The sequence below is a fragment of the Filicampus tigris genome, chromosome 13 (genome assembly GCF_054856515.1).
Source record: "Filicampus tigris isolate MCC_2025a chromosome 13, RoL_Ftig_1.0, whole genome shotgun sequence".
In the NCBI taxonomy this organism is placed as follows: Eukaryota; Metazoa; Chordata; class Actinopteri; order Syngnathiformes; family Syngnathidae; genus Filicampus; species Filicampus tigris.
The window spans coordinates 222,039-244,727 of record NC_141229.1 but is presented as its reverse complement, the minus strand read 5'-3'; the positions used below and the strand labels follow the sequence as shown (position 1 = coordinate 244,727).

The 22,689-nt window shown below is 52.2% G+C and overlaps 3 protein-coding genes across 12 annotated transcripts; 1 reads left to right on the top strand and 2 right to left on the bottom strand.

Annotated features, from left to right (window-relative positions):
* Positions 1–2,103: 2,103 nt before the first annotated feature.
* Positions 2,104–12,235, bottom strand: syt16 (synaptotagmin XVI). 6 transcript variants are annotated; one of them, XM_086049614.1, is made up of 7 exons: positions 10,999–12,235; positions 7,786–8,034; positions 6,569–6,763; positions 6,143–6,381; positions 5,321–5,806; positions 5,090–5,261; positions 2,104–3,971 (listed from the first exon to the last, which is right to left on the bottom strand). In XM_086049614.1, the coding sequence occupies exons 1-7, from the start codon at positions 11,009–11,011 to the stop codon at positions 3,655–3,657; spliced, it is 1,671 nt and encodes a 556-aa protein (XP_085905740.1). In that variant the 5' UTR covers positions 11,012–12,235; the 3' UTR covers positions 2,104–3,654. The 6 variants fall into 6 exon arrangements, with proteins under 6 accessions (XP_085905740.1, XP_085905742.1, XP_085905739.1 ...); XM_086049616.1 differs by having other exon boundaries at positions 7,786–7,971; XM_086049613.1 differs by lacking the exon at positions 10,999–12,235 and adding an exon at positions 9,079–10,983 and having other exon boundaries at positions 2,104–4,087.
* On the top strand, positions 11,269–22,309 carry yipf6 (Yip1 domain family, member 6). Of its 2 annotated transcripts, none has more exons than XM_086049634.1 (3): positions 11,269–11,421; positions 19,428–20,101; positions 20,999–22,309. In XM_086049634.1, exons 2-3 carry the CDS (start codon positions 19,775–19,777, stop codon positions 21,344–21,346), a joined length of 675 nt encoding a protein of 224 aa, XP_085905760.1. In that variant the 5' UTR covers positions 11,269–11,421; positions 19,428–19,774; the 3' UTR covers positions 21,347–22,309. The 2 variants fall into 2 exon arrangements, with proteins under 2 accessions (XP_085905760.1, XP_085905761.1); XM_086049635.1 differs by lacking the exon at positions 11,269–11,421 and adding an exon at positions 17,359–17,550.
* snapc1b (small nuclear RNA activating complex, polypeptide 1b) lies at positions 12,389–19,099 on the bottom strand. 4 transcript variants are annotated; one of them, XR_015089311.1, is made up of 10 exons: positions 18,732–19,088; positions 18,219–18,375; positions 16,309–16,449; positions 15,203–15,307; positions 14,925–15,086; positions 14,790–14,839; positions 14,523–14,585; positions 13,784–13,919; positions 12,759–12,833; positions 12,389–12,683 (listed from the first exon to the last, which is right to left on the bottom strand). XR_015089311.1 is itself a non-coding variant. In XM_086049624.1 (10 exons), the coding sequence occupies exons 1-10, from the start codon at positions 18,851–18,853 to the stop codon at positions 12,655–12,657; spliced, it is 1,044 nt and encodes a 347-aa protein (XP_085905750.1). In that variant the 5' UTR covers positions 18,854–19,082; the 3' UTR covers positions 12,389–12,654. The 4 variants fall into 4 exon arrangements, 2 of the variants coding, with proteins under 2 accessions (XP_085905750.1, XP_085905749.1); XM_086049624.1 differs by having other exon boundaries at positions 14,790–14,843; positions 18,732–19,082; XR_015089310.1 differs by having other exon boundaries at positions 14,523–14,839; positions 18,732–19,099.
* Positions 22,310–22,689: the final 380 nt, after the last annotated feature.

Genomic DNA, 22,689 nt, shown 5'->3' with positions numbered 1-22,689 from the left:
CCCGAGTGCTACTTAAATATTAATTTGCATCAAGTTGTCAGAAGCGTCAACAATGAAATGAAAGCAAAGCCCATTGTGACAAAATTCGCTGCAAATGTAAACCTCACCTCTTGAGGGCACAATTCACCAGAGAGGGAATCTACTCTGAATGGTCCATGCAACAGTTAAGTTGGTTCTTTGAGACGCTCTCATTACTCAATACAGGGATCCTAGCCTGCAATGCGCACTTATAACACAAATAGGAGAATTTGTCAGTAACCGTGGCAACGTAAGATGGCTGCCCTCTGGCTTCAGCCTGAGAGAGTTGATTGGAAGACACAACGTAGACGAGCACAGGTGGACACAGAACCCTAAAGAGACATAGACATGACCCCCGGCGCAATACAACAAGACCCAAAAAATAAAAATACACAAAAGAACGTGTCATCTGTGCACAACACCGGCAAATCATGACAATCGATCCATTCAACTTGGGTGGCTCATCTCTGCACTTCTTTGCAAAAAACCCAGTCTGGCCTTGTGATTCTTTTAGCTGAAATATATAGTTCGTTTTTTAATTCGAGATCTATTGAGGTCAGATCTCAGATCAGAAGTGGAAAAACGCAAAAACATTTACACATTTCTATCCATACATCCATCATGAGACCAATCATCGATTATACTTCAACTATCTAACACTATTTGTTGTGAGACAAATCATCAATTATACTTCCATCCATCCATTATCGATAGCGCTTCTCCTCACAAGGGTCGCGGGGCGTGCTGGAGCCTATCCCAGCTGTCTTTGGGCAGTAGGCGGGGGACACCCTGAACTGGTTGCCAGCCAATCGCAGGGCGCACAGTGACAAACAATCATACACACTCAATGCCACACAATCACACGTAGGGGCAATTTAGAGTATCCAATCAACTTACCATGCATGTTTTTGGAATGTGGGAGGAAACCGGAGTGCCCGGAGAAAAGCCACGCAGGCACGGGGAGAACATGCAAACTCCACACAGGGAGGCCGGAGCCGGGATCGAACCCTCGACCTCTGAACTGTGAGGCCGACGTGCTAACCAGTCGACCACCGTGCCGCCCAATTATACTTCTGTATATCAAAAAAAAGAAATGGTCTAATTAATGTTTAGAACACATATTGGCAATATAAATTAACTTCATGTAAAATCCATGTAAAGTCATTTGAGGCTATATTTGTACAGTTTGCAAGTATTTATTGGACCAAATATCAGTTCTAATATTTATATTTGATCTTATTCATCAAAGGCGTGCCACGGTGGCCGACTGGTTAGCACATCCGCCTCACAGTTCGGAGGTCGTGGGTTCGATTCCGGCCCCGGCCTCCCAGTGTGGAGTTTGCATGTTCTTCCCGTGCCAGCGTGGCTTTTCTCCGGGTACTCCGGTTTCCTCCCACATTCCAAAAACATGCTTGGTAGGTTAATTGGACACTCTAAATTGCCCCTAGGTGTGACTGTGAGTGCGGTTGTTTGTTTGTCTCTGTGTGCCCTGCCATTGGCTGGCAACCAGTTCAGGGTGTCCCCCGCCTACTGCCCGAAGACTGCCGGTATAAGCTCCGGCACGCCCGCGACCCTTGTGAGGAGAAGCGCTATAGATGATGGATGGATGGATTATTAATCAAAGGCGCTGATCTCCCACCATAGAATCAAAAACACACACACACCACACCACACCAAAGAATCTTATTATAAGTTACCTCTCCCCGCTGCGGCTACAATTTTCACATTTACCTTTTAAAACATCCAAAGCATGAATAAATCAATTCATTACTGATAAAAAAAAATAGTACACATTGTTTTTAGAAATGGTAGTCAAATCCCTCATAATTATTGATTTCTTTGCAAAATTCATTTGTGTTTTCTCTTAGGAACCACAATCCCAATTCTGACCAACCATCATTTTCTTCGTCAGGTCGGCCAAACTCATTTTTAGCTCAGGGGCTAGGATATGTAGGATAATCTATTCCTAAGTGGGCCGGACCGGTAAAAACATGATATGTATGATTGATTAATGGACCGCCTCAAGTTTCAACTTTGACCACAATTTCCACAGAGGTCGTTGTTGTCCCAAGAAACAAGTCTCAGTGATGACAGCAGCAAACATGCCACGGTGGTAACCTTTATTGGCATCCATGGAAAAAAAACCTCAAAAGGTACAAAAACCAAACCAAAAGGTACGAAAAGAGACCAAAAGGTAAAAAAAGACACCGACAATAAAAAAGGGAACAAAAACAAGTGCACTGAGGGGCAGCGAGGAGACATATCCCTGCTGCAGCTTCAGTTGGCAAACGTTTTCTAGCATTTTAAAGCCCCCCCAAAAAAAAAAATTGTGCGAAGTTGTGTTGTGTACAAAATGTGACCGTATGTCCAGTGCGTTTCTGCTTCTCGAAAGCTCCTTCTCAAGACTGAATGTAAGCAAATGAGGGAAATGTCAGGACTTGTTGCATTTGCAGTTGCAGACAGTTGCAGGACAACTGCAGCTTGGCCTCCTTTGGAATGGCAACTGCAAGCTTGCGTGAGCTCAAAAAGTGGTTAAATCAGAAATCCATTTCCAGAGAAAAGAAGAGAACAGGTTGCATTTACAGCGGTCATGGATAAAAGACATCAGCCGTCCTAGTTCATGTTTTCAAAAACAACTTGATCTCTTTTTTGGTCATTCAAATCCACTTCCTCAATGACGGCTAACAAATGCTAACGAGGATGCTAACATCCGCGAACAAAAGAAATTCATGCAAATGTTGCCGTTTGGTGATGCATCAGACATGTAAAGCTCATGCCACGCGTCAACATAGGACCAAAACAGCTCGGCAAACAATGAAAAGCATTTTTCAAGAATTTGGTAGCTGCCTGGCTAACTAGCTTGCGCGCAGCAGTATGAAAAAGCCCTCTTGAAAAAGCACCACTTAATTCTTGTAAAATTGCAATGCGACTTGAATCTAAAAAAAAAATGTTCCTGCTTCATTTTGAAAAATATACGACTTCATTCTTGTAATCTTCTGACTTCAATCTTGACAATAGCTGGGTTTACTTTTTTTCTCATTCTGATGGAAATCATTTCGACTGAAGATTTCTGTTTCCATGTGATGTGATCCGATTCCAATTTGTCATTTACAAGCTCCGCTCCGTTGATCGGATTAGCCGCGTGACACGCGGAGATCGATGTGATTTAAACGTCGTTCGTCTCTTAACGGTAGTTTTAACACTTTTATTAAAGCGGCTTCTTGACAAACACAAGTTACGAGTACTTTCAAACAAGTTCGTCCGCGGTAGACGAGCTCCGGGAAAACGCCGTCGTTTCCAAGCGCGCGAACGACACGTCACCAGGCGTTTACGTCAAAAGTCGGAGCATACGGCTCGCCTTTTCCGACCGAACCGTTTACGATGGCTCGGCTTGGCAAATGGAAGACAGCACCTCTGTAAATCCCAATCGAATTCCATTTGGAGTCAGCCTTTTTATTCCCATCGAGGTGGAGCATTTGCATTCCGTTTGCTCCTTTGGGGTTCGTTCCAGTCGGAATACGTGACCCCAAGTCAACCCGACCGTTGTCTCATTCAAACCCTGACCCAAAAATAAAAGTTGGATTTTTGTGAAAAACCTTGAAAAACATCCAACTCGATTCTTGTGAGAGTGCAACTTTAGTCTTGGGCGTGGCTCAAAGGCGCCCGGGCGTGCTTAGCACAAAAGAAGAAAAGAAAAGGAGAAAAAAACCAAAAAGGCGAGTGGCCGAGCGAGGAGTTTGCGTCCAAAGCGTGCGTCAGGCGTCCAGGAGGAGGTGCCACCTGCACACTTGCGTCCCGCGCGCCTCCTTCATGTCCCTCCAGTGCAGGCGCTCCTCCTCGCCGCTGCTGTTCTGGCCCAGGGCGGCCCAGCCGATCATCTCCTTGCGCTTGAGGCTGCGCCGGCCGTACACGGATGCCATGAGCGTGACGTCCGACAGCTGGAAGAGCGCCACCTGGAAGACGAAGGTCTCCTTGTACACCGGGTTGGGCTGAGCGCGGCGCACCGACGTCTTGCAGCGGGAGATCTCCCGCCCCACCGAGTTGAGCAGCGTCAGCCGGGCGAACGTGTCTGAGCCGCCAAGGTCCCGATGGCAGCGGGCGGAGAACGGCGGCGCCACCGACGACATCCGGAGGACGAGGCCGGCCGGAAAGGACATGAGGAAAATGACATAGGAGGTGACCAAGCGCACGAAAACGGAGGCCGGGAGCAACGCGACAAAACAACGCCGGCGGCCTGGGCACGGGCCGCTTTCTTTGTTTTTCTTTTCTTTCCATTCTGGGACGGTACGATAACCGTGACGGCGGTGTCAAAACGACAGCTGGCGAACGACCTTTTCGCAAATATTTGGGGAAACTGCACTTTTCCCCATTCAACGCAATCCACTTTGTTTTCGGACCAAATCTCGGGCATTTCGCGCAGAAGAAACGGACGGACGGGCACCGTGATAGGTTTCGCCAAATAAATACAACGTTAACTTTCTTCTTCTGTCTGTTTCAATTCCGTCTTCTGTTCCAAGCCACAGTGTTCCACGGCCGAACGGACTCACGGGCTACCCTTGGCGCTAACTGGTACTCGCGGGCACCATTTATTTATTTGGGTGTTTTCGGACGATGCACGTTAAGCAAAGCAAAACGCATCAGTGTTTGCAGCCTCGCTCCCTCCTACGCGCAGCCGCTCTCTGCTCTAGGAACAATACAATACAATGTAAACACTGGCAACATGAAGAAGATCAAAAGAAAAGAGGAAATGACAACATGAAAATCCCATCAAGGCGACGGAGAACACGATGAACGACACGGACAACATGAAAGAAACCAAGGAAACGGGAAGGAGACGAGAGAGAAGTCGCAAAAGCCCGCCAAGAACACGACGATGGCGAAGAACATGAAGCCGACGAAGAAGAAGGGAACAGGATCACGGACAGGACGACGACGACGACGACGACGACGACGACGACGACGACGACGACGACGACGACGACGACGACCAGGCAGACGACCAGGCAGACGACGACGACAACGACGACGACGACCAGGCAGACGACAAGGGAGGAGTTTGTGAGGCAAGTACCCGGAGGTCTGCCGGCAGCCACGTTCCCGAAGCGGCTCCCCTTGATGATCTCCACCGACATCCTCCCGGTGGTGGCGCTGTAGGACAGGCCCATCAGGAGCTCGGGGGCGCCGCCGCGCGCCAGCGAGTGCGCCGCGCCATCGCCGGCCAGGCTCGGCTCCGAATCTGCGCTCTGGCGAGAACAAACGTCAGGGACCCGGCCGGAACGGCTCGCGCCGTTGCGCCGACTACCTTGATGTCGCCGCGGGGCGCCAGCACCAGGCGGACGTCGACGGATCCTCCGGCCCGGTCCACGCCGGCCAGGGGCAGGACCTTCTCTCCCATCATCCGCCGCCGGGACATCCTGCCCTCCACGGCGTACATGCGGAAGCGGAGCTCCGCCGCCGCCAGCCGGGAGGCCTCCACGCGCGTCAGGGCGAAGGTCTGGCCAAAGTCGAGCGCCGCCGGCCGACCGTCGGAATCCGGGCCGGCCGGCCCCGGCCGCCTGAGCGAGGTCTTGTGCCTCTGCTTCTTGGCCGGCATGAGGACCACGTGCACCTGCCAGGCGTCCGCCCCGCTCCGCCGCCGGTCGGGAAGATCTCGCGCCGACACCACGGTGACCAGCAGCGTCTCGCCGGCCGCTCGGTACTCCAGCGAGACCAGCAGGTCGCAGCACTTGGAGACGGGCCGCAGAGGGGACGGGCCGCTCGGCGGCGCGGGGGCTTCCCGGGGGCGGGGCTGCAACAGTCATTTCGGTCGAAAGAACTTTAGAACTTCGACATTTCAAACGACTGACATTTACGGCCAAAGGACCGTGGCACGAATCGCCATGGAGCAAATTGTTGCCAATTTGCTGGCTTGCGGACTGCTGGAGTAGATGGAAACAGGCCACTTGAGCCCCTTTGACGTGGTTTGAACGTCTCTGTTGTTGATATTGCAGTAGAGTGCAACTGCAGTAGAATGTTGCATCGCCGCGCAATGTTTCGCAGAAGGCGTTTGGACACTTTGAAAAAGCGGGAGCCCCGTCGAGTCCGCTCGGCAACAACGCGACGCTCAGGCGGAAGCGTGCAGTACCTGGGGTGTCCACGCGGCGGAGCCGTCAGCGGTTTGCCGGCCGCCCGCCTCCACGTCGCTGTCCGTGATTGGCGGTTTGCCGGCCGAGGGGGCGGGACCGTCGGCCCCCGGGTGCTGCTGCTGCGGCTGCTGCGGCGGCTGCTGCGGCGGCGGCGGCGGGGGTCCCTCCGGCGCCCCCCGAGGCTCATCCCCGAGCTCGTGTTGACCGGTCGCCTCCGTGACGGCCGGCGGGAAATCGTCTGCAACCACATTTTCACCACGCGGTCGATGTTGCAATTGGGCTCATTGACATGATCCCGCCCCCGCAGCAAGTTCCACCGCTCACGACTCGGCTTTGGGGAGATCCGAGGGCATTCGCTCTTTAGCGATGACATCATCATCACAGCGCAGTCACGGATGTTTGCCTGGAAGTTGCGCACGGCGTACCTTCACAGTCGGACGGCTGAGCGGGGGCGCCCCGTCGCTCCGGCAGGCCGGCAAACACGTTGCGGCGTCCGCTGGCGCTCGTACGCAAACTGTGCGCCCGGGACACCGACATCTCAAACTGCTTCATCACCTGGTTGTCGCTGTCCGAGGACGATTGGCCGCCGCCGCCGCCGTCGTCCACGCTCCAGCTCTTGACTGAACGCACACAAAAGACATGACCCAAATGATTTACGGCAGCGCCCGCCAATCCGGCCGGTCCCTTCACGTTCGTTGACACCGACTGGCGAGCAGTCCTTTGCCCGTCGATACATTTACATACTTGGCATACTTCCCATGAGTATTGTATGTATGCGTTTTGTCTTGTTGGCAAGGCCATGATACGTAGCGGTACGTACTTTTGCCACCCGGCCCCCGCGTGGAGCCGCATGGCTGGGTGTGTGCGGCGGGCGTCAGGGGCCAAAGCGGACCTCCAGGACGTGCCGTCGCTTTCAAACGGCCCTGCGGCGTTGAGCCCCAAAGTTTGCCGACTCCCAACAGGAAGTCTTGTTTGTTCAAGCGGCTGAAATCCGGCTAAGTCACGCGCTAACAGCTAGCGTCTTGTTTGAGCTGCGACCGGACGGGCGTGTCCCGCCGGAGCGTCTTGGTGGCCTGTTTGCTTCGAACCTTTTGTTGACTTTTTCAGCAAACTCGGGCGGCGACCCGCACGTGGCCGCGCCCACTTTTCAACGGCAACTCGGGATCTTCAAAACACCCGCAAACCCGTCTTTTTTCTTCTTCTCTCATACGCTTACATTTGTCACCTTTGAAGCTTTTGGCACACTTTTGTCTATTCGCTCAGTTCGCGTCCGAGTCGGCAGCCGATTGATCGATAAGACATCGGCGGCTGGGCGCCACGTTCACGGCCATCGAAGCGCCGGCTGGCCGAGCTATACCCGTGCCAGTCGGCTTTTCTGGGGGAAAACACTGAAAGTCCGATCAAATTGTCACGAAAAATCCAATTAGGTTGACATGCGAGACGTGAGTGCGCCACATTTGAAGGCAGCGAGAGGCGTTGCTCTGAATGGCGGCGATTGGAGTCGGCTGTGGTCACAACCGCAGTGGCGCAACCCGCCTTTTTTGTTCAATACGTCAAGCGGGCGACGTCTGCGGATTTACGCCACGCGCACGTTTGTGCGACGCGGCGACATCATCGGACGCGAAGCGACGGCGTGTCTCACCGAGGCCCTGCCGGACCCCCGGCGACCGCTCGTTCCTGGAGCGTCGGCGGCGCTGCGGCTGCTCCAGACACGGAGCCCCGCCCACTTTGGAGAAGCAGAGCATCTTGTTGATGAAGAGGAAGACGAGCGCCAGGGCGGCGATGAACACGCCCACCGCCGACAGGAAGCCCACCGCCTCCATCGTGACTGGTCGCAGGAGGAAGAAGGGACACACAATGACACACTGATCAGACCACACCAACAGACAACCTACACGCACGCACACGGCATATCACACAAACACAACAACAACGACAACAACAACAACAAAAAATGGTCATTACATGTTGGACTTGTTCATCAGAAAAAAAAATTCAGCTGAGAAAACAAGTCAAAGTCCCGATAAGAGAGAAAAGACGACCTAAATCGGAATGTTTGGGAGCGTGGCCCGCCGTCGCCACGGAAACATGTCGCCGAGGAGAACCGAGCTATGGCGGCCGGCCGCAAACGTCACAAAGCGTTCAAGGCTCGCCAAACCTTCGGAGGGGCCCAAAGGCAGCCGTGAGCGGGTGCATACTCATGCGCCGACATGAACGGATGAATGCGTGACTGGATGAATGGCTGAGCCATCGGATGGACAAACATGAGACGTGAACGCATGACTGGAAGGATCAAGAGATGAATGACTGATAACGGACAATTTGGTGAACGACGCAATGGACGCATTCAATGAGTGGATGGATAAATTAATAGAAGGAAAATGTTGCAATACACGGACGCACACATGAATTGACGAGCGGAAGTCAACTGAAATCAACGGATGAATTGATTGATTTTGTTTGGGAGCGGCCTGTGAGATAAGGTGCGGCCAGACCATTCCAAGCTCTGAAAACCAATCAAATCCTAAGGGGAATTCCAAAACGTACAGCGAAGGGAGGCCGCAAGTGGAGTTGTGTGCTCCCTCCTACGAGCTCCGGTTAGAAGGCGAGCGGCAGCATTTTGGACCAACTGGAGACGCTTGAGGGAGGACGGCCGACCCCAAAATGAGATTGCGTTGCAGCAATCCAACCACACACACACACACACACACACACACACACACACACATCGATGTGAAAATGCACGCGCACACGCTCTCGAATGTAGACAGGTGTGAAAATGAGTGTATTTGTCTGGTGTTGCCATGGCGCCGCGCGTCAACGTCCTGATTGGCCTGCAGCTTTTCTGCCTTCGGCTTTGCGCCGCTTGTCAAGAACAACAACAACTACGAGCGACGAGCGCAAGAGCAACTGAAGGCCGGCAAGCTCCACCTACTTCCGAAATCCGAAGTTGGCGCCGTAGTCGAGTTGGGCGCCGCGCTCATGTCTTCTCCTCAACAACTTCTCTTCTTCTGCACCGAATTCCACTTTGGCCTCCTCAACAACTTTTTTCCCCCTCTTCAACTTTGTTCTCCTCACAACTTCTCCGATTCCTCCAAAATGGTTCTCGTCTCCTCCACCTTTTCCTCAACTTCTTCTCTTGTGCGCCTCTTCTTCCTCGCGGACTTTGGATTTGTCCTCCTGCCGACTTCTGCGCCTCTTCCTTACGTCTTTCCCCCCTTGTCAGTGACCTCCAGCTGCCATTCTGACGTCTGCTTGATGCGTGTGCTTCCCGTGTGGCGAAGGGGGAGGGTGCGGCCGGCCGCCCACGTACGTCAATTGCCGTGTGCACAGCACACACACTCGCAAACACAGCCTGCAGCTCTGTGAGCAAACAGGAGCCAAGAATGACTTGAAACGAGCAAGCGAGCGCAGAACAAACAGCAGCATGCCGAAAGCGTTTTCCTATCGGCTGGCCGAGCCAAAAACAGGAAGCGGTTGGCGGAAACGGCCAATCGGCCGGCGGAGGAGGAAGCTGAGGAGGTGCCGGCCCGCAAGATTGCTACCACGGTAACCGAGCAGCATCACACAGAGATGAAGCGACTCCAAAGCCTTTGGACACCTGATTAAGTACACGACCCGGCACGACGACTTCCATCGCGTCGGCCTCGTCGGTCGTCACCTGCCTTGAGATGCAAGCGAGATGACTCACGGAAACAAAGGGAACGACGCGTCGTGCATGGAAAGCAACCACGTAGCTTGGCCTTAATAAGGACCACTGAGCTTAATGTTAACAAGCCAAGAAAAACGCCATTGAAACGCTAATGGTTAGCCTCCGTAGTTGCGCTCATGTCTGACCGCAAAGCAAGCAATGCATGTAGACAGTCAATAACAATCCATCCATCCATCCATCCATTATCTGTACCGCTTCTCCTCACAAGGGTCGCGGGGCGTGCTGGAGCCTATCCCAGCTGTCTTTGGGCAGTAGGCGGGGGACACCCTGAACTGGTTGCCAGCCAATCGCAGGGCGCACAGAGACAAACATCCGCACTCACAATCACACCTAGGGGCAATTTAGAGTATCCAATCAACTTACCATGCATGTTTTTGGAATGTGGGAGGAAACCGGAGTGCCCGGAGAAAACCCACGCAGGCACGGGGAGAACATGCAAACTCCACACAGGGAGGCCGGAGCCGGGATCGAACCCACGACCTCTGAACTGTGAGGCCGACGTGCTAACCAGTCGACCACCGTGCCGCCCAATAACAATCCTTACAGGCCTATTTTCTTTATCCACTGCAAAGACCGGCTAATATTGTTGTGGCATACCGAGTCACTTTGAGTAGTTGTGAAAATGACTGCTGTTGTTGCACTAAATGACAGCAAAATGAACATTTGGACAGGCTGGAGCAAAACATGGAATTGAAAGTAGGTGTGTGATGAGCTTGATAACACTGATAACAAAACGTGTGTCTGTCAAGTTAATATCTTTTTGTTCTTTCCTTGTGCCATTGTTTGCAGCCAAAACAACTTGAGATGCTTGCCACTTCCACTCATGCAACCTCTCTTGCGTCACCGTGAAAAACCAGATAAAACGCAAAAAAAAAAAAAAAAGGAAAAAGAAAGCAGCCCTTGATGGTGCAGGGCTAAACATAAACACCGCGGGGTGGGGGGGGGGTCACTCTCCTAATGGTAATCGGTGGCATGATGATAATACGAAGCAATCAATTGTTGAAGCAGGTGCACGTCAACATCGTGGCCCTCAAGTAGGCCCAGTCGGAGACGAGCGGCTCCTTCCCGACGCGCACGCCGGCCTACAGACGCCGAGAGTCGGACACGCGCCTGACAAGCGCCCGCTGCTTGGCGGCTACTTACTGTCGGAGGCCATAGCGGCGGTTGGGCGGGCGGGCGGGCGGCCGGCCGGCAGGGAGGGAGGGAGGGAGGGATGGAGGGAGGGAACGCCTCGGGTTCTGCAGCCTTCCTGGGCCAAACTCCTCAGGCGAGGACCGACATCCGGGACTCTGCGCCGCGATCCGCACACCCGGAAGTTTCGAGCAACCGCGACGCCTTCATGGACACTGGGAAATGGGAATCTTACACAAACGTCGACACCTGCTCGGGGCGCTGTCACCACTTGGGCGCGCAACTGGCACTGCAAAAAATAGTTCCACGGCAGAAGAGGACGTTACAGGAACGATAGTTCCGTTCCAATTCATTTACTGCCGTCTCCATGGCAACCACCCACCCAAAGTCCACTACAATACGTTTAGAGTAGTATGGAAGCGTGCTGTTACGCAGGTAAGCAACGTTTAACAGCACTTAAAACGTTTGACATTGAGTTGGGTAAAATGGCCTCTTCCACTTTTGCCGCCATCAAGGTTCGATTTATGAACGTATCATATCAGTGAGCCTCTCACTTGATGAACTGTTTTGGGTCGTCTTACTACAGATTGGGAAATGCTTTGGTAAATGGTAAATTCAGGTCCGAAAGTTTAAAGCCTGCCACAGTTCGTCTTGAGCCACAGGTGCTTCTTATCAACTGAGCTTGTTTACCTGCCGGTTGAGTAGTGGCTAAAGCCAAGTTGTGGCAGGGTTTGACTTGCTGGACCTGAATTTCTCATCCCTGCCTGGTTCCAAACGTGCAGATGGGATTCGGCTACTGTTTAATGCAAGCGCGAATCTATTTTTTCTTCCTTTCTTGCTTTCCTTCCTAAAAAGGTAAACTGTGTTCAAATGCAAATTTAAAACTGTAACCAGGAAGACTTGTCAAGTCATGAGGTCAAAGTCAAGTCGAGTCACTTAGATCCCATTCCCATGTTTTGGGCAATTAAGTTGCAAGTCCAACAAATAGCAACTCCTAGTCTGACTCGAGTCAAACCATAAGACTGCAGTCCCCCATCGGTGCCTCACAGTCCCCGCAAAATCTGCACCGAGACGCTTCAATAGAATCTGTTCGCAGGTTGCGGAGCAGCCTCTGGACGAACTGTTAGAAGCCGCCTATGGCAATAACGCCGTGCGATTGGCTAAGTACATGACCTCCGAAACCAGCCGTGCCCCAAGCAACCAACAGGCGCTTTTACCATCTGGGCACAGCTACTGTTTGCCACGCTTCTCTGGGGTCGGGCGGGGTCCAGCAGTCCTTTGTGCTTCTGGCGATCGTAAAACTAAACGAGGAGCTCAGTGGGGGCCCAAATGGGGGCAGATGTTCTTCCTTTAATGTTCACCTTTTGCCGTGTTGGCTTTTGTCCAGTGAATTGCACGCAAATGACCGTGCGCTCTTTTAATGCACAGGAACACACATCAACAACAATGGCTGAGTTCCAAAAACAAAACAAAACAGAAAAGAGTGAAATCCTAAGAACGTGTTTTCTCTGCGAGAAAAGCAGAAAACGGAGGCTCATTTCTTCCTCAGTTGCATCATGAAAGCGCAACGACATCACCGCTGCGCGTGCGCCTTCAACAATGACGCCTGAGGCGCTCCTCAAACGCGACGTTCAGAAACAGGCCAGGCGGGAAAGTCTGCTTGTCACTTCACTGCGCTGCGCCTTCTTCCTTTTTGGCTGAAAAGACCCAAGGAAAAGCGTCAGAGGAGGCGACGAAGGTGACGAGGGTGACGAAGACGACGGCGACGACACCTTGAGGGCCGCCGCGGTCCAGGGCGGTCAGACGATGGATGCAAGTGGACGTGGCGGCTTCTCTGCTCATGTCGCCTGATGGACGACAAGACGAGGGCAGCGTCGTCAGCCGCAAACGCTCAATGACGTCCGATCAATAACTCGGCACGGACCGGCGGCGGCCGACGAACTGGCTACTCGTGAAGGCCGCCGATGCGAACCGACGGTACCGAAGCGCACGGTGGCCGTCGCAATGCTTTCCCGTGCATTTTTGGCCATCGTCTCCGGCCACCAAGACGCAATGTCTGCAAGGCTCGGCTGCTAAAGAGGGAGGATGCAAAGAAGGATGCAAATGCACTTTCTGCATTCCTAACAGACTTGGGAGACACGCTTTGTTTCTTGTTTTGCTTCCTATTTGTGTTGTGGAACTTCAGGTCCTGTGTCGTGGTTATTTGGAGCGCTGCAATTTCCGGACAATTGAGTGAGCCGATTATAGGATACGTCACAAAATGTAAAGGGCCAATTTCGAGGCATTGACAGGGAAAGCGAGCAATATTGTCAAGTGTGATCAAGATCTGCTTGTGATTTGCGAGAGGCAAGAGCGGCTTTTCAACTCCGGTGCCGCCTCTCCTTTATTGGCGCCGTCTAGCTAGCTGGCGTCATCGCGCCTTTGCACACCTCCCGGGTGTTTGTCAACCTCGGGCGAGGTGATCGTCGATCCTCCCGGTGATTTCGAGGATGGAGACCGCGACGTAATTTCCATCGATGTTGCAAAAAAAAAAAAAAAAAAGGAAAAGGAAATTGTGACAGCCCGGGTGCATGCACGCTCGCAAAGCTTCGCCGCTCAGTGACATGCGGCGGCATTAACACTTGAATAGCTTCCGTTCGCAAGTGAGCGCGTATGTGAGGCTTTGCGAAGCCCTTTGGGCAGCCACCGTACGACTGAGATACGCTCTAATGTGCGGTGCGTTCCGTTGACCATTGTCATCAAATTGGAGCTTTCATCCGATTGTTGTTTTTTGGGAGGGTGTGGCGCGACAACTTACCTGTGATGCAAACGCTCTCGTTGGTTCTGGCTTTGAGCGATATTTTGCTGGACCTGCTGCGTACTTTTGAAGGGGCGGGGCCTGACCCCTCATCGGCGTCCACTTCCACCTGGCGATGGCGGCGGGATTTGCACACCTCCACATGCAAAGGCAACAGGAGCGATTCAGCGTACGCACAAACTTTGGAAACTGTTGGAAAACATCAGGAGGGGCGCTCGGCTGGCGGCCGTCATGCGACCAAGCTGAGAAAACTGCCGCGTTGTGGATTTGGCATCTTCGTTCCTATCGCACCAACCCAATCCCCATCCCCATCCCCATCCCCATCCCAACGCCGTGCTTCGACATTTTTGTCAAGAACCTTTTTGACTTGACTTGGCCTTCAGCGCTTCAGCGTCTAACTTCTGTCCAGACCAGTTTCATTGAATCACTTTTCCGTACCGTGTCAGTGAGTTTTATTTTGCGATACTTAAAGCGCGGCGCTGACGTTACTGCGGCTTTGACTAATATTGTCGTAAACACACATTTGAGGATTCGGGATGTACTCCGTCTACGGACTGCATTTTGCCGTGGGTCATTTGGGGAGGTGCCCCCGAGTGGACAAAGGGTGCCGGTCACTGGACAGCGTCTACGCTTGCTTCCACGGCAAAGGCGCCCTTTGATGGGCAAAACTCCGGCCCATTGCTATTCTTCTGAAAAGGGCTACTCCAATGATGACACGCTTACGACGGCGATGACCAACCTCAGCAGCTTGAGCGTACGCTTTGGACTTGATGGACGACAGCAGTTGAGCTCGACCGGAACTCTGGACGCAAAAGCCACACGCAAGTCAAGCATTAACAATTCAGCGCCGCCTTGAGATCGGAGCGAGCCGCCTTGGGAGGTTCTCCAGATGCCGCCGCGCCGGATGCCCGCTTTAAGCGGCAACTCCAAAGCAACAGAACGCTCCCAAGTCGGGTCAGTGCCTTGCGAACGCCGCCGCGCTGCCAAGGAAGGCCACGGCGCGCACCTCGGCCTGCCGAGACGTTCCCTCGCTGACGCGCCGGTCCTCGTCGCTCTCTTCCTGACAAAACACAGACGAGTGGGCGTGAAAAAGGGAGGACAGGTGCGCTCCTCCTCCTCCGCCTAGGTGCGTTGCCACAACCCGTTGCATCCTCTTCTGCCAGCCGTGGAAGCCGACGACGTGGCCCCGCAGCTGCGCCAGCAGGTTTTTGCGGAGCAGGTTGAGCCCCAGGCGCTCCCGCTGCGCTTCCGAGTAGACGGACGACTTGAGCTTGCCGTACAGCCGGTGGATGTTGGACAGCTCCTGAAGGCGGCACAGCGGCGGCGTCACGCCAAGTGTCGGGCGGGCCGTCCGGCCGCAGGGCCGTCCGTCCGTCCGTCCGCAGGGCCGTCCGTCCGTCCGTCCGCAGGGCCACTCACCTCCGTCACGTCTCGGTCGATGAGCTCCTGAGGGCCGCACGCCCTCGCCACAAACTTGCGGCACAGCTGAGAACGAGCCTCCTCCTTGCGCCTCTTGAACGTCAGCTGCAAGCGCAAAGCACAAATCCACAGCGGCTGCTTGGAGAGCCGGTACAAATGCTCGCTTACTGGACCAAAAGGGCCAGTTGGCAACTTGAGAAAAAAGCCCAAAAGAGACCATCACTTTTCTCTCTCACGCTGTTTTCAAGGCAAACGTGGTCGGCCGATGGTGAGCCAGCCCCAGAGAGCATTTCATTGCCCTTTGAAACCAATCGGCGCATTTGACTGCCGACAAGATTGCGGGGCTGAAATAAACAAGCCGGCCGTCACTTGCGCTGTCGTCTGCGTGCGAATGCGTTTGGAGCGCTCCGAATGGCCCTGGCGACCAGCCACTTCCCCTTTGTCCGGTGTCAACAAGAGCCCTTCATAGCTGCAAAGCGCAGCCCCGTGAGAAACACTTGTCAGCAACGCAAAAGCCTTTCGGCAGTTCCATGGCGCGGGCAGAAATTATGCCGTGCCGTGCCGTGCCGTGCCGGCCGCGCGCTGGCGCGCTACTCCTTATGCTTTGGCCGCCACTGCCTTGGAACAGGGAAACGCAAGTTCAATGGTTCCACTTGGGAAAAAAAATCCTTTGTGGCAGTTTTCCGGGCAAGTATCTTAAAGCGGTGAAGCCGCTCGAATACTAAATCACGAGGTACTCGCACGCTCTGCGTTTGGTGTATGCGTGCCGACCGCGCGGATGGAAAAGGACATTCGACATGGGGCCGAGTTAACTCTGGTTCAGGCGTTGGCAGAACATTGCCGCGGGCTTTGATTTGATCATTTTGACCCGCTTCTGTTTTCTTCTGCACGATGACTGAAAAGCGCACTAAAACGACGTACATTTATGTCAGAGTGTGGATTTTCTTCCTTGAGTGCAGGACTTGAGTCAGCGCTTCTATTTTGACACGAGCATCTCTACTTGTACTGAACGGAAAGCGCCGAGGATTTCTCTTGCCGCCTCCGCTTGGAGACGAATTAAAAGGAGGCGCTGAGGCGGTGATGCGACGGGTACGGGGGGGGCTCACCGACGTGGGCATGGCGGAGAAGTGGAAAGCTTTGTGGAAGCGCAGCCGATGCAGGAGCAAGACGGCGTCCAGGTGCCGAGCGCCTAAGGCGTCCTTCTCGAAGGCCATCACGTCCTCCCAGTCCTTCAGCGCCACGCGGATCTGCACACGCACGCATGCGACGTTAGGAAAGGAGAACAGCAACAAAAGACAGAAAGAAAGCCAGCAGCCTTTCCCCCGCCGATCCCCCAATTTCGTCCAGGCTCTGCTGTGGCGCTTCTCTCTCCTTCTGGGATTTGCTTGATTTCGCATGAAAGCAAACACACCTTGAAAGCAGTCTTTCCTTTAACCTGCGTCCACCTTTCCAGAGAAACCGCATGCTGAAAGATTTGCTTTATTTTGACAGACGACCTAGAAATAAGAAATTGGCCCTTTGGACATAATATGTGCATGAGTTAAGCAGCACAATGCAGCCCTTTTTAGCCATCTCCAGGGGCGGCCATTTGGTCACTCCTGTCGACTGAAAATGACATCACAACTGCTCAGGGCTGAGGTAACCACCAATCACGGCTCAGCTTGAGAAAACAGGTCAGCCGCGATTGGTTATTACCTAAGCAGTTGCGATGTCATTTTCAGTCGATAGAAGTGACCAAATCTCTTGGAGATGCACACAGAGATGGCTCATAACGGCTGGATTAACTCTCACTCCACAAACGCAATATTTCATCAGAATGCCGTGTTTCAACTAGTGGGCCTGCTGGGAACATATTCTTGAAAAAAAAAAAAACGCGTTTGGGTCGATTTTCCCTTTAAGTTGCGCTTTTGCTAAAATTGGTCACTTTTTGCTGATAACATTTCAACTTCCTGCCCATAGAATTGCCAAGACTGGATTTTCCCCATTGATCCACGGAACATGACTTCACGGTTGTCTTTCTCTCGTCGTACAATTTTTTTTTTGCCATTTCTTATAGCGTTCCATCTTAAGTGTCAGATCTTTTGGGGAAATAATTTTTTCTCATAATATTTCGACTATTCCTGTAAACCTTGGAATGTTGTTGTTTTTTCACATCATCACAACTTGGTGCTGTTATTTCATCTTTGTCCTAACATTTTTTACATCCAATTGCAAGTTTCCCACGTAAAATCTGGATTCTTGGGGAAGGGACATCTTTGGTCTAGCCAAACAATCGGCCTTTGTCTTCAAGTGTCGATGTCAACGTTGGCCGGCATGCATGCAAGTACCTCAGCAACATACAAAGAGAGGTAAGCCGCTCTTGTAATAACGGCACGGTGGTCGACTGGTTAGCACGTCCACCTCACAGTTCAGAGGTCGTGGGTTCCATCCCGGCCCCGGCCTCCCTGTGTGGAGTTTGCATGTTCTCCCCGTTCCTGCGTGGGTTTTCTCCAGGTACTCCGGTTTCCTCCCACATTCCAAAAACATGCATGCTAGGTTGATTGGACACTCTAAACTGCCCCGAGGTGTGATTGTGAGTGAGTGCAGATGTTTGTCTCTGTGAGCCATGCGATTGGCTGGCAACCAATTCAGGGTGTCCCCCGCCTGCTGCCCGAAGACAGCTGGGATAGGCTCCAGCGAGCCTTGTGAGGATAAGCGGTATAGATAATGGATGGATGGCTCTTGTAATAACGTTAGCAATGCACCTCCTTCACCAAGATTTTCGGCCCGCCGTGCTTCTCTGCTTTGACGTTGCGACTCTGCTTCGTTTTGGGGGTGTTACTACCACACCTGTTGTCTGTCTCTCACTGGAAATTGCAGTCACAAAATTGTCCCGGCCGGAGCTGATGCGAAAGTTATCAAATATTGTGACTAAAAGGCCAAAGTTTGTTTTTCTTCTATGATCCGACTTTGCAGTCATGTTGCTAGTGTAAGCGGTGCACGTCAGCCGGCCGGCCGGCCGGCCGCCGACACTCACCCGGACGCGCGGCGAGGCGGTCTGGCAGTGGTAGAGGCTGTAGAGCAGGTAAAGTCCTCCCGCTCGGATCTGGAAGCTGAACGGCGGAAGGAAGTAGACGGCGGCCACGTCCAACACCAGACGGCCGAACGCTCGCTTCTCGCGACCGACAGTGCCGCTGAAACGCCACGCGCAACCAAATTAAACACTCAGCATGCCCTCCATCAAAGAAATGCAATCCCGATTCGAGTTTAGTTTTGTTTGGGATTTTTGTTGTTGTAAATTTTGGCCATTGCTGCCCCCAGAGAAGAAAAGGCATAAATATCATCTGGAGAGATACAAAAATCTCACAGTTGTGTGTTTTATTATCGGGCTGGAAAATGTCGATTAACTTTTGAACGACATGATTTACAAGCTTTCCATAACCTGAGAGCATTTTCAACGTTCGGTCAAATGCGAACAAGTAAGTCATCTCTCGCTGAAATTGTAAGAAATTCGGACGCAAGAATAAAAAAAAAAAATGTGTGAACTTACAAAAAGATATTTGCAAACTTCATTTCCCTCCAGATTTGGGAGAAAACCTCAAAACGGACAGAGTCTGTTTGTTGGAAGCGAGCGAGCAGCTCCTCGCAATCCGAGCGAATTTGCGAATTCATGTTGAAACTACAATTGCTAAAAGTCACTCAACGCAACTATATCTTGAAAGTCCTTTCTTTTCGTTTCTTTTCTTTTTTAAGATAGTTGTTGCTTTACGGCTGACGCCAATGCGGACTAAACGACACACACGATCGCGTCTCTTTTCTATGACGTCATTGTCCGGCTGCATCTCAAGGAGACGTTCATGACACTCGGAAAGGCAGGTTTTGTCAATACGTCAACAATATAGAAGCGCCTCTGCACAAATATAAACGTGGATATCACTAGCAATCAAACGTGCCGCAATTTGAAGTGGGTCATATTAATTTCTTTACGGACGACTAAGAATTTTCCATTCTAGACATTTTTCAGATAATTTGCTTACCAAGGAAAAATCGTGTTCATATTGCCAAATGGAGAAATAGGCGACCCTCTTTCTCGGGATTTATTAATGGCATTAAAATGTTTTCTCATGTCTTGGAAAAACTAATTTAAAAGCTTGTCATATACGTGTAGACGTATTTTGATTTTCATGTTTCAGTGCTTATTGATTATTCCAATATGCATTTGTTTATATGTATGTAATTTTGACAGGCTTGGTCGGCGCTCCATATCGAGCTTGGTCACGTGACAAAGTTGAGCAACTGGTTTCCAATGCAGTTGGGTGGGCGGCAGTATTGCGCGTGAACGCTGGTTGCCAAGCGCTCATCAAACCAAACCGGAAGAAGAAGAAGGAGGAGGAGAAGAAGAAGAAAAAGCAGCAGCAGCACGCGGAAGTAAACAATCTCCGGCTGACGTGGAGCCGAGCAAAAAGAGTGCAACAAGTCCATCTTGTTTGAGTTCTACATCAAATACTTGACAATTTGCGTAGTTGAACCCGACGAAAAAACGAAGCGAATCAAGTCGCAGTTGCTCCTCTGCCGTTTTCCGCCCGCAGCAAAATGTCGGCCGCGGCGGACGCCAGCCGCCCGTTCGCCGGCCTGGCGTCCGTGTCCGTCCCGGAGGACACCCCCGTGGAGGGCGACATCTCCGTGCCGGTGCATTCGTCGCCGCCGGACGACGACGAGTTGTCGACGCTGGACGAGCCGGTGAAGGAGACCATCCTTAGGGACCTGCGCGCGGTGGGCAAGAAGTTCGTGCACGTCCTGTACCCCAAGCAGAGTTCGGAGCTGCTGCGGGACTGGGACCTGTGGGGCCCGCTGTTGCTCTGTGTCACGCTGGCGCTCCTCCTCCAGTCCGGCGACCACGGCGGGCCGCAGTTCGCTGAGGTAACGTAACGTCGACGAAGGCCAAGACCAAACAAAAGTCGCCGTTGCGAGATTAATCGAGGTTTTCCAGATTCGGGGTTATGCGAGTGGATGTTGCCAGAGGGAAACGTGAACGTAAACCCGTTTAAAATGATAGGTGGAACAGTGTTAGGGTTCAGCTGGCTCCCGATTCAAGCTATGGCCGTTAGGGCAATGCCAGTCCAATTTTGTCTTTCCTGTCTGCAGATTCGTCACAAGCAACAAAGACATTTTCAGTGTTATAGCAGCAAAGATATAGGTCACACAGGGACGGCGGCATAATGTAGCCATTAATGTATAACATTAACGGCAAACATTCAGGATCAAACTGGTCAACTGGCTTTTGGGAAGCAACTTGACATGGTCGCGATTGTGTGGTTTTCACCTTAGTTCAACTTCATACCTGACACTCCCACAGACTCATACGCGGCAAAATTCATGATGACAAGTACAGGTATGCATAGATGTAAAAAGAAGCAATGTCAAAAAGAAGGATTAACGTGTTTGAAGCGGTATTGTAATCGGCTCCATACATCTGAAAATGAAGATAGGCCTATGTTTGTCCGCCCGATCGCATTGTTTTCAACTCATTCATAATCACACGAAACAGCACGTGGCCTAGTCGACTTGGGCAACGTGTTCACCATGTTAATTTGCTTCCCAGAAGGCAGTTGACATGCATCCGAATTTGCAACATGCCCGCCGCCAGGTGGTAATTGTGGTGAGTTGACTTGCACCAAGGCTGCGCTCTCATTTCAAAGCGAAAGAAAGAAAGCGGTGGCGCAGGGCGGCTCGCGCAGTCCCGTCAGTCGTAGCCGCGGGCGCCGTCCGAACGGCCACGGAGGCTTGACGAGGGCGGCGTGCGTGTGTGCTCCGCAGGTGTTCGTCATCGTGTGGTTCGGCTCCATCGTCGTCACGCTCAACTCCAAGCTTTTGGGCGGCACCATCTCCTTCTTCCAGAGTCTGTGCGTGCTGGGCTACTGCATCCTGCCGCTGACGGCGGCCATGGTGGTGTGCCGCCTGGTCCTGCTGGGCAGCGCGGGCGCCGTCGGCTTCGCCGTGCGCCTGGCGGCCGTGGCGGCGTCCTTCGGCTGGTCCGCCTTCGCCGCCGCCGCCTTCCTGGCCGGCAGCCAGCCGCCCAACCGCAAAGGCCTGGCCGTTTACCCCGTGGTCCTCTTCTACTTTGTCATCGGCTGGATGATCCTCACCTTCTCGCCGGCGCAGTAGAGAAACCTGCGGAGGACTAAACCTGCGGAGGACAAGCTGATTGTTTGTTCACTTCATCTGTTATTCATAAAAAAACAAGTTTGGGACATTGGGCTTTCTTCTACCACACAACCATTCACTTCTGCTAGATCTCCCCCCTTCCACATCACATAAAGTTTGGGGCTGCAGCCAAATTGTAAAGCACACCGAGACAAACAAGCAGAGCTGGGCGCTCCGCCTATGTGATGGACCGCTCTGTCTATCCGTCACTGACGGACGCCCGTTTTGCTGACGATTCACTGGAAACGTTTTCAAATAGATGGGGACTAAGCGTAGACGGAAGCCCCTTTATTTAGTCAGCCATTCGTCAGTAGTCCGTCAGTCTATTTTTCGCAGCGAGGCTTCGATGAGCGCGGGGAGGAAAATGGTGAGTTGTTGTTGCTCGGGGGACAGATTTGAGTGAGTCTCCAGGCTGTCAACAGGCTTTCAAAGCGCAGCGGGTCACTCTTTCTGTTCAAATATCATCCGGCGGCGGGTGCTAGTGAAAGTTCAGTCGGAATCGCAGACGGATGCGCGTCTAAAATTAGAGGTGGACCGGCCTATAGACGGGCACCGTTCATTTCACCCCAAAGGCCCAAATGACAAAATGTTTTTGTGACAACAAACCAGGCTTAGGTTTGTTTGTTTAGCAGCAAGCCTGCTGCATTGTGTGTGGGAGACTTTTTACATTTTTTTATTCACACATCACGCCAGCAACCAAATCAAATGTGAGTGAGTGCGTGCATTCCAGAAAGCATGTGAATACGACGACTTCGACTTAGTGGGCTACTAAAGTGTTTGAAGATTGGAAGCAGCTTGTTTGTGGGACCGCATGTGCAATTTGAAGCACGTGGTGGTGTCTGTTTTTTTTTTCCTTCTCTTGTCTCCTAACAAAGCAAATTTTTGTCATGTTGCTATTAAAATAAACTTGGACCTGTGATGACACTTTGTGTATGATCAGGAATATTACATTGTTATTATTAATCATACATTTTCATGTAACTGGATCAGTAAGGGTCAAGAAAAGCCAACACAGAATTTCATTTTGAGAATCAATCAATTGGACTGATCTGAGTATTTGAGTCCAATGCTGAGGCCAGGCTACTAAATTAGTGAAAGAAATCAGAAAGAAAATTGGAGCAAAGTCAAAGGAGATGTTATCAATTATGTAAATATGGACATTTTTGATGCCGTGTCGCTGAAGTGATCAAATGCAGCCGCAAGCTGAACGCGGAGCAGAAAAAAAAGAAAAAAGGTTATCGCCGTGAATAATGCCAGCAAATGGCTTGAGAACAAATCCACGATGAACAAAAGACAACGAGAGA